Genomic DNA, 11,275 nt, shown 5'->3' on the forward strand with positions numbered 1-11,275 from the left:
TATAGATAGGAAGTAATGTCAGTTACAGACAGGAAGTAATCTGGAATAAAGACAAGACATTCCATGTGGCAGGAAAGAGAAGACATCACTGGAAGTAACAGCAGAGGAGGTAATAAGATCTTATTTTCTATTTACACACACCGGGATCACCTCCACCGATCACTTCCAGCAGCCCCCAGTGAGGCTCTTTGTTCTCGGTGACCCCAAACATGGCACATTGCAGACACTGAGATTCCCAAGTGATGACAAAGGCTGAGATGAGGTGTATGAATGGGGGGAGGGGTCTGTACTGGGGTGCCAGTCAGAGGGGTTATGGGCAGGGGTGGCAGAGAGATGAGATGAGGAGGATGGATAGGAATGGGTGGGACAGATGAAGGGGCAATAATATGGGCAGTCCTGGAAGGGGGACATAGGTGAGGGGGGGAGTCCACCCAGTATGGAGAACTTGGAGCTTGTGTCTGGTGGAGGAGGAGCGGGGAGAGGAGTTGGCTGATGTTGGGGGGCGCTGTGCCCGTGTTGGGAGCAGATCAGACACAGCAAGGGGGCTCTGCAAAGGCTGAATGTGCTGCACACTCTGTTCTCAGCAATCCTAATTGGCGATCACCAGGGGAGCCTCCCCTGATCCTGGGACCCTTTACTCCGGCAGAAAGACCCTTTCCTGCTGTCTTGGTGCCCCCTCCTCCCCGCGTTGGCAGAATGCCAGGGTCGCAGGTGTGACCTTTGCGACCGTAATAGTTCTGCCACTAGTTCTGTGTAAACTAGATGAGCTGAGGGGTCTCTGAGGAGGTAGTGGGATTAAAGGACTCTGGGAGCCTCTGAGAGTTGACTTCATCTGAAGGTCTCTGGGACCCCTGAGGAGGAAGTGTAGATGAAGGACTTTGGGGGCCTCCTAGGAAGTAATAGGACTGAACAACTCTGAGAGGTTAGTGGGGCTGAAGGGCTGTGGGGGCTCTGATGGGGGTAGTCAGGCTGCAAGGCTCTGAGATAAGAGGGGGCTTCAGGGCTCATAGGGGCTCTTGGTCTCTGATGGTTTTCCCACCCACCCTACTTTTCTGACCTTCTTAAAGAACTCCTGCCAACAAATGAAGGACACCTTCACCTCACCATATCACTGGTCAAGAAAAATGTTCCAGAAAAGAATGTTCCACACAATAGACCAAGACTAAGAGAACAAACCCCTCCCCCTGTTGTCCTCCTCCTACCCACACTGAGTTGCTATTGAAAAGGACAGAACAGACTCCTCCCCCGCAATTCTGTACTCCACCAGCAGCATCCTCCTGCTATCCAATCCGATCCCTTCTCTTACTGCAGAGAGTGACAGTGACATCACTCCGATCAGTCAGCAGGCTGCCGGAGATTGGAGCCTTGCAGCCGGAGTTCTGGCAATTATCCTGATTAGCCGGCAACTCCGACCAAAAGTCAGCAAGTTCCCCTTCCTGGACATCATGATGACCCGACATTGTCCTCACATCACTGCCTCAGAGCAAACAAGTCAAAGGAAGGATCGTATTTATCATTCCTTGTCTGCAGATCTAAAACCAATCAAATCCAGTTCAGAAACTAAACAAACCCAACAGAGAAAAGAGAATTTCTGATCCGGCAGGACAGGAGGGTCCCAGGAGCCAAAAAAAAAAAATCAGACGCTAAACAGTCCAAACTAAATCTGTTCCCATGGGGGGGGAGAAGTTCTTATATGTATAGAAACCCTCCTATTACCCCCCTCACATCCACATCCTATTATTGTGTGACCAACACCATCCAAATAATTCTTACTTTCATTTCCCAAAGTTATCCGTCTACAAGGAGACCTGTATAGATCAAATGATGGGACCAATGAGGATGGAGGAGGACCGGAGTCACATGATTGAGAAGATACTAAACTTCACCCTGGAGATCATCTACCTGCTGACCGGAGAGGTGAGGAGGATTCTGGGAGGTCACATGACATCACTCTTATCTCTATTAATAAAACACAGACCTGACCGGAGAGGTGAGGAGGATTCTGGGAGGTCACATGACATCACTCTTATCTCTATTAATAAAACACAGACCTGACCGGAGAGGTGAGGAGGATTCTGGGATTCTAACATGATATTCCTATTGGTTCCTCAATACAGAGATTTCCTCTTGTGAAGTCAGGTGATCATATGACCATCACAGTGCCTCCATGTGACTCCCTGAAACCTGAGAGACACAACATGCAGAAGATTCTAGAAGTCACCAAGAAGATGATGGAGCTGCTGACAGGAGAGGTGAGGAGGATTCTGGGAATTCTGGGACATTATCCAGTAACAGACAAGGGATGTGTCTGGATGGTGACTGTATCATTGTGTGTGTCAGGTTCCTATAAGGTGTCAGGATGTCACTGTCTATTTCTCCATGGAGGAGTGGGAGTATTTAGAAGGACACAAGGATCTCTACAAGGACGTCATAATGGACAATCAGCCGCCCCTCACATCACCGGGTAAGAGGAGACTTTATTGTAAAGGAGAGAGCAGTACGGAGGGTCCACCTAGATCCCCCATCATCTGATAAACACATAGAAACAATGTATTCAGTCAGTGTGTGTGTTTCCTACAGATGGATCCAGTAATGGGAACCCACCAGAGAGATGTCCCCGTCCTCTGTATTCCCGGGATTCCACACAGGAAGATCACACCATCCCTCACTGTTACAAGGTTGGTGGGATGGAGCATCTAGAACATGGACTCCTAGAGATAATGTGTGGATTTTATATGTGATGTTACAATAATAAAACTTATATCTTACAGTTGATATTCTCTCTCATTTTCTTGATTTAGAGTGGAGATCCAATCGATATAGAATTTGAGGTTAAATCAGAAGAAGAAGAGAGGTATGTGAGGGATGATCAGCAGTCTATGGAGGAGGATGGAATAACGGGGACATTTATAGAGGAGGACACTCCTACAGAGATCAGCACAGGTGGGTCATTAACACTAAATACATTCCTCCACCCATACTGCTCACTGATTGGTCCAGAGTAGGGCGGGGACTGGGTGATATCAGCCTGTAATCACCTGGTCACTTTCCTGAGCTGTGTTCCCCGTCCTGTATTCCTGTATTTCTCTCGGATAATCTTCCTTCTCTGTGCTGCAGACACAATTTATGTATCTAGACTGGATTTATGGAGATTCTGGGGTTCAGCTGGCAGCAAAATGTTGATTTTCACCATAGATGTGCTTTGGGTCTTCTACCTCATGCCCAGGTATAACATGATCTCTGACAGAACAATTCTCCCAGGGTTACTTGCTCTGTTATTTGCTGGCTGTGCCGGGTGGAGGGATATGTCTGTATAGTCTTGTTAAGGATAAAATTAAAGTGGAGCTCCGCCGAAATTTAAAAAAAAAAAAGTCATCAGCTACAAATACTGCTGCTGCTGACTTTCAAAACATGGACACTTACCTGTCCAGGGCGCCCGCGATGTCGGCACCCGAGGCCGAACCGTCTCTCCATCCTCGGGTGCTGCCGCCTCCATCTTCGGTAAGGGAATCAGGAAGTGAAGCCGTGCAGCTTCACTTCCCGGTTCCCTACTGCGCATGCGCGAGTCGCGCAGCGCAATACGGATGGTCCCTGCTGTCTCTGGGACCCGTGTGGGAGCAGGAAGTGGCGTAAATAACCGCAGATTCTGCGGCTATCTATGCCGGAAGTGGGTACAGATACCTGTAATATACAGGTATCTGTACCCCCCTCCCCCCTGAAAGGTGCCAACTGTGTCACCGGAGGGGGGGAGGAATCTGATAAGTGGAAGTTCCACTTTTGGGTGGAACTCCACTTTAAGAGCTTCAATCGAGCTCAAAGGTTATCTGCTGCTGTCTCTAATTGGAAAGTGTGGCTATGCATGCATATAAAAGTAAACACTCTGAGACACGCTCAGCACCGTTACTTTTTATACTCTGATTTATTCAGAAGATGGAGAATCTTCATGTCGAGGTCTGGCTGTCCTTGGTTTTATCTTCAGTTCTGCGTTCTTCTGATGTGTGGGATGTAGGGGGTACCCGCCATCTTGAGAAAATATAGGAACAGAGCAAACCTGTATACTTATATAATGAATAAGGAGAAAAATATGTATACACATAGGAGAAAATAGACATTTTCAGATTATTATTATTATCTACTGTACATCACTTTCCTTCACAGTCTCAGACCCAAGTCACTGAGTGCAGTCTCAGGAGATGGGAGGCAGCGGTGTGGGATCTCTGCAACTTGTCTCATGTAAACATTTAATCTTCCACTGATTACTGAATACCAATATTATGAGTCCTGACCCTTATACTCTATAATTTATATTGTACATTATATACTCCTGACCCCTGCACTATATACTCTATGTTGTACATTACATACTCCTGACCCCTGCACTATATACTCTATGTTGTACATTACATACTCCTGACCCCTGCACTATATACTCTCTGTTGTACATTATATACTTTCGTGATGCAGCACAATGGAGATTGGGAACTTACTGGATTTCACTTCCAGATGTGACTAAAAAAACTCAGAATCTTTTAACAGAGTATTGGGAAATGAATGCAGGGTCATCTACTTAACAATAACATAGTATGCATTTAAGGCCTATACAAGGGGACAGTATATATCCGCTATTGTACACAGCCCAAAATTCTGGAGACTTTCCACCAATTCTATCAGACACGGTATACATCTCAGTTGTGCCCTGATTTCCAGCCAACAGAACTGGTAGCTTGGCTGGATTCAGTTGCACTGGCTTGGTTAATGGATAATGAGAGGGAGATGTTAGTACATTTAATAACACCGGAGGAGGTCCTTTCGGTCATCGGTTCCTTTCCATTGGGGAAGTCACCAGGGCCAGCTGACCTTCCTATTGAAGGAGAGCTGCTATCCCCTGTACTGGCCTCTCTCTACTCTAAATTAGGGCTGGGAAAAAAATCGATTTAAATCTTGAATCGAGTTGAGAGGTCAAATCGATTCAAAATTTAAGCAAATCGATTTTTTTAGATTTTTTTTTTCACCGCGCCGGTCCCGAGGCGCTGCGGGCATGAGTTTTTAGGCGAGGCCGTGGCTTCGGCCTAGTTCGCGGCTATGGCCGGACGTTGCGGACTAGGCCGAAGCCGCGGCCTCGCCTAAAAACTCATGCCCGCAGCGCCTCCGGACCGGCGCGGACATCGCGCCGGGCCTGAAGAGCTGCAGACAAGGAGTTTTTAGGTGAGGCCGCGGCTTCGGCCTAGTCCGCGAGGCCGGATGCCACGGACTAGGCCGAAGCCGCGGCCTCGCCTAAAAGCTCATGCCCGCAGCGCCTCAGGACCGGCGCGGTTTCCAAAAAAAAAAAAAACTCGATTCGAATCGTGAATCGAGTTTTTTTTTAAGAGAATCGAAGATTTTTTTTTTTTAAAGAAAATCTCCCAGCCCTACTCTGAATGTTTGAGGGAAGGAGCCCTACCGGAATCAATGAGTCCTGCTCATATAGTTCTAATTCATAAGTAACCAAAAGATCCATCGGTTTGTGCTTCATATAGGCCTATCACACTTTTGAATGTAGATTTTAAGATTTTGACAAAGCTTAATTCTAGGCGACTTCAACCTCTGCTGTCTAATATTATTGATTCAGATCAGACAGGATTTATGTCTGGTAGAACTACCGATGTGAATTTCAGGAGATTATATACTCATGCCTCACATCTTAATATAGGTTCTAGGGTTATTGCCTCCCTTGATATAGAGAAGGCTTTTGATACTTTGGGATGGCCCTTTCTGTGGGAAGTACTCCGCAGAATGGGCTTTCCAATAGATTTTATAAAATGGTTGTAGGTCCTATATAGAAACCCAACAGCTGCAGTGAAGATGGGGGGAGGATTGTCAACTGGTTTTTCATTGTTTAAGGGAACTTGGCAGGGTTGCCCTCTCTCTCTGACCCTCTTTGCTATTGCTATGGAGCCTGTGGCGGAGGCTCTACACACCTCCCCTAATATTAGGGGATTGTGGATCGGTTGGTTGGAGGAGAGGGTAGCCTTGTACGTAGATGACCTCCTATTATTTTTAAATGATGCTGGACCCTCTCCAAGGGGCTTTGAAGATGTTGGACTGTTTTTCAATAGTTACAGGGCTGAAGGTAAATTGGAGCAAGTCTTTGCTGTTCCCAATAGATATGGAGGCCCGTAGTACGGCTTCTAATTATATTCCATTGCAGTGAGTGGGGAACTTTAAATACTTAGGAGTTGTTATTTCCCATCAAGCCTCTGAATTTATCTCCCTGAACTTGACTCCAATTTTGGAAGATATTGGGTTAAAACTGAAGGCATGGAAGTCTTTACCATTGTCCTTATTGGGACGTATTAATCTTTTAAAAATTTAAATTATACCAAAATGGATGTATTTATTTAGACATTCCCCTCAGTGGCTCCCTATGTCCTTCTTTTTTACAAAATTAAACCAACTGTTTTCATCTTTTTTATGGGGATCGAAGAACCCCAGGTATAAACTAACCAACCTGATGCGTCCTTGTGACCAGGGAGGACTAGCTTTTCCGGACCTGTACAAATACTTTTTAGCCACTAAGTTGGTTACAGCCACATGGTGGCTGAATACTGTTATATTAAACTATAAACAACAAAGCCAAATGGCTCCTTACATTAAAATGTGCCTACCCGGCACTGGGGCTGCTGGCTTGTCTCATACGAAAAGGCTGGATGAGCTGGACCTGTACCGCGAACCGCGTCTGCCTCTCGGAATGGCGTGCGTTCCACCATCCACAGCCGACAACCAGAGACCCGGAAGTGTGGTAGGGTGTAACGTGACCAAGTACCGCCTCGACGTATGTTTCATGATTACGTCTTCAGGAGGCGCACGTATTTGTAATCTAGGAGTGGTCTTTCACTTTTTAGGGGAGCAGCCTAATATTTCCATTTACTTTTTGAACTTCACTTTGGCGCGGAGTGTTTTTATATATCTTTAACCATAGATGTTACTAGACCTAGGCACCTGGGGTGTGTGTTTTGGGTCTTCTGCCAAATACCCGGGTATGACAAGATCTCTGACAGAACAATTCTCCCAGGATTACTTACTTTGTTGTCTGCTGGCTGTGCCGGGTGGAGGGATATGTCTGTATAGTCTCAGACCCAAGTCACTGAGTGCAGTCTCAGGAGATGGGAGGCAGTGGTGTGGGACCTCTGCAACTTGTCTCATGTAAACATTTAATCTTCCACTGATTACTGAATACCAATATTATGAGTCCTGACCCTTACACTGTATAATTTATATTGTACATTACATACTCCTGACCCCTGCACTATATACTCTATGTTGTACATTACATCATTCTGATACTATATAGTCCTATCTGTTACAATATGTTGTACATTACATAGTCCTGACTTCTGCTCTCTCCCCTCTACCCACTGCTATATATACACATAATATGTATTCTCTTTTGTTACACCCGTTTTCTACCAGCTGGACATTTTATATCTGATGATTTGATTGGAGCACAGACTTTTACATGTTGATAATAATGTGATAACATCCTCAAACTTTGGAACCTTAAACAGAAAGTGATAATGAGGGAGGAGTCAATAACCCAATGATGGTGGTCTTCAGGATCAGTCCAGTCTTCATCTTGGTTGTTCTCCCCCATCCTCACTCTCTGACCTCTGGTGGGGCTCAGCCCCGCTGTTATTCATGACTAAATCATGGACTAAATAAGGAAGTGCAGAACTTCTTGTGTTGGAAAGATGGCAATGAGTGATAGAGGGGGTGGGGACACTCGTCCTATAATCCCCTCATCACTGTCACTCCTATAAAAGACAGTTCTCGTTGTTTCCTCCCTCTCTGACTAAGATCCATGAATAAGGAAATGAACTAGTAGGAGATCAGAGGACCCATTTACTAGTTACCTTGAGGGGGGAATTGTAAGATCCTCAGAGACAAAGCTGCCTGATGTGGGCGGAGTCCTGGTTTAGGGGAACCAATCTGCTCATGTCTAGTAATAATCTTTTTATTTCTATTTTAGTAGATGGACGGGAGATGAGGAAAACCTCAGAGGATTGTCTCACTTTGTCTCCAGACTGTAAAGTAGAAGATGAGGACATCACACAGTATAGTCCAGGAGAAAACCCGACTACCTCAAATGCCCATCCGGCACCACACAGTGTAGATGGACCATCGTATTCCTCTTATCCTGAGGAACCTCAGACTGTGAGGGACGGTGCCGTCCTTCCAACAGAGAAGAGCTTTTCCTGTACTGAGTGCGGGAAGTGTTTCCCTTCTAAATCCAAACTTAATGTGCATAGAATATCTCACACAGGAGAGAAGCCGTATTCCTGTCCTGAGTGCGGGAAATGTTTTTCATTGAGGTCCAGTCTTTACAGACACCAGAGAACTCACATGGCGGAGAAGCCACTTTCCTGTTCTGAGTGCGGGAAATGTTGTTCAGAGAAGTCCAATCTTTACAATCATCACAGATTGCACACGGGGGAGAAGCCATATTTCTGTTATGAGTGTGGGAAATGTTTTGTGCAAAAATCAACTCTTGTCAAACATCAGAGATCTCACACAGGGGCAAAGCCGTACTCCTGTCCTGAGTGTGGGAAATGTTTTTCAGATAAGTCCAATTTTTATAATCATCAGAGATCTCACACTGGAGAGAAGCCGTACTCCTGTTCTGAGTGCGGGAAATATTTTTTAAAGAAGTCAACTCTTTACACACATGAGAGATCTCACACGGGGGAGAAGCCGTATTCCTGTTCTGAGTGCGGGAAATGTTTTTCACAGAAGTCCAATCTTTACAAACATCAGAGAACTCACACAGGGAGAAGCCGTATTCCTGTCCTGAGTTCAGGAAATGTTTTTCAGTGAATTCCTATCTTTACAGACGTCAGAGATCTCACACGGGGGAGAAGCCACTTTCCTGTCCTGAGTGAGGGAATTGTTCCTTACTAAAGTCCTGTCTTCCTGTACATCGGGGATCTGGGAAGTGTTTCCTTCTTAAATCTGGTCTTAATGTCCATAAATGCTCTCACACTGGAGAGAAGCCACATTGCTGTCCTGAGTGCGGGAAATGTTTTTTAGTGAAGTCCCATCTTCACACACATCAGAGATCTCAAACGGGGGAGAAGCCATATTTCTTTACTGAGTGTGGGAAATGTTTTTCACGGAAGACTGATCTTTGCACACATCAAAAATCTCACATGGGGGAGAAGCCGTATTCCTGTCCTGAGTGTGGGAAATGTTTTTCAGTGAAGTCCAGTCTTTACAAACATCAGAGATCTCACATGGGGAGAAGCCATATTCCTGTCCTAAATGCGGGAAATGTTTTTCAGTGAAGTCCTGTCTTTACACACATCAGAGATCTCACACGGGGGAGAAGCCGTATTCCTGTCCTGAGTGTGGGAAATGTTTTACACAGAAGTCCCATCTTCCAACACATCAGAGATCTCACACGGGGGAGAAGCCACTTTCCTGTCCTGAGTGAGGGAATTGTTCCTCACTGAAGTCCTGTCTTCCTGTACATCAGGGATCCCACACAACCCTCGAGGTGTATTAGTGCCTTGAGTGTGGGAAATGTCTTCTATATGAATGTTGCTGGACATCACAGCTCTCATGTGGGGAAGAAGCACACCCTGATATACACCTCAGATATACTCCATGGCTGATCTTCATCATGTAAGAAACAGTTCATAAGGAGATCACCAAAGACATGGATGAAGTGTTGGCCATTGATATCAGGAGAAAAATAAAAATGGAGTCATTAACTTTCATTGGCTGAGTACATTTTGTGGTGTAATCTTTCACAAACACTTCGAGGTCTGTTTAAAAAAAATAGTTGAGCGGTTATGACCGGAATTCGCCCAGCTGTGATGAATATTGGATGTATTTTATTTCATACACTGATTTCCTTGTCTCCATCTAGTGGCCATAATGTGGTATTGTGCTATTTTTATTGAGGTATTTCAGGAAAAATACCCCATTATGGTCACTAGATGGAGCTGATGGTCATAGGAAATCACTGAGGTAAATTCTGGCTAGTAGAGCCCTTAATTTTCATTTGTCAGGCATGGTTTGATTGTAATATCTGAGATTGGACTCATGCACTTGTGAGTTAAGTAGACACTGAAGGATAAAAGTGCAATGGATGGCATTGGGAACCAGCCTCTGATGAAGACGTCAGAGATGGGTGAAAGCGGTCAGGCCAGCGCGGCCCATCTCTGGACTACATGTCTTTGACCCATATATGGTTCTACACACTTTACAAGACTGCTGTTTTCAAAGACAAGGGAGGACCTTCCCCTGGGACCCTGGACCTGTGGACTTGATGACAAGCTGATAAGTACAGTATAAATACATTTACCATTCTTTGGAAAGGACTATTACTTTCTGGAAAGGATTACCTCTTCACATTGCTCTTTCATTTGGGGTTTGAGAGCGAGTCCTCATAGGGACTTGTTGTAATATGTTGGCCAATTTATAATGTATAATATTGGCCAATGTATAATATTGTATTGGAGTATGGGTTGAGCAGAAATTGCCCAAGCCAACTCAATTTTAAGATAACAGTTGAAGATCCTTTGATGTGCAAGTCTCATGCAAGTCTACCCAGGGGTGTGAGGTATGGGCTGTTAACCTAATTGAACATTTCAAAGGGTACATTGTTTAAAGGACCATAGAAGAAATATTTATTGATGGTAATTAGACCTGAGGGGGTAACAATGGGATCAGGGAGTGTTTTGGGTTGGCCTAGCGGAGGCTCCCTCCTGTGGGGCTAATATATCAGGGGGGCTTGTTGATATGCAGGAATGTAGGTATTCCAAGGGCTCAAAAGGGTGTTCTGTTTATCTAATTAATATATCTAAAGGGGACTTGTTGATGTTGATATGCGGGAGTGCAAATTGGGGTGGTTCACGGCTGTTCAAGTCCTAAATTGGAACGGCCAATCAAATTGCTCAGCCATTCAATATTTAGTGAATATAACACGGCATTCAGTCTATAGGTTTAGTAAGTGAGGCTTGTGTGTGGAAGTTAGGCTTGTCTGTATGGGGGAAGTGAGGCTTGTCTGTGTATGCACACTCAGACCTAAGAACATGGGACTTTGAATTATATCTCCTCTGTCGGATTTCTTTGTCATCTGTGGACTTTGGACTTTGTGCTGTGTTGGAAGTCAATAAAGTGCATCTCTCTGGAAGAATTGGGTTGCTGCGGAAGAGTACTTATATCATCATCATTATATAATAATACTTACTTATTAATTATATAATAACCCAATATAATATTAATATACTCGATC

At 44.9% G+C, this 11,275-nt stretch overlaps 1 protein-coding gene across 1 annotated transcript; it reads left to right on the forward strand.

The window, feature by feature from the left end:
* On the forward strand, window positions 1-11,176 carry LOC141122081 (gastrula zinc finger protein XlCGF66.1-like). Its single transcript, XM_073611886.1, has 7 exons — window positions 1-109; window positions 1,789-1,917; window positions 2,118-2,252; window positions 2,341-2,464; window positions 2,581-2,678; window positions 2,802-2,943; window positions 8,006-11,176. Exons 2-7 carry the CDS (start codon window positions 1,822-1,824, stop codon window positions 8,848-8,850), a joined length of 1,440 nt encoding a protein of 479 aa, XP_073467987.1. The 5' UTR covers window positions 1-109; window positions 1,789-1,821; the 3' UTR covers window positions 8,851-11,176.
* The last annotated feature ends 99 nt before the right edge of the window (window positions 11,177-11,275 follow it).

Source organism: Aquarana catesbeiana, unplaced genomic scaffold (assembly GCF_042186555.1).
Source record: "Aquarana catesbeiana isolate 2022-GZ unplaced genomic scaffold, ASM4218655v1 unanchor238, whole genome shotgun sequence".
In the NCBI taxonomy this organism is placed as follows: domain Eukaryota; kingdom Metazoa; phylum Chordata; class Amphibia; order Anura; family Ranidae; genus Aquarana; species Aquarana catesbeiana.

Coding starts and splice junctions, on each gene's coding strand:
- LOC141122081 (XM_073611886.1), top strand. CDS start 1,822: ATGATGGGACCAATGAGGATGGAGGAGGACCGGAGTCACATGATTGAG. Junction 1,918..2,117: donor TCTACCTGCTGACCGGAGAG/GTGAGGAGGATT, acceptor TCCTCAATACAG/AGATTTCCTCTTGTGAAGTC. Junction 2,465..2,580: donor GCCGCCCCTCACATCACCGG/GTAAGAGGAGAC, acceptor TGTTTCCTACAG/ATGGATCCAGTAATGGGAAC.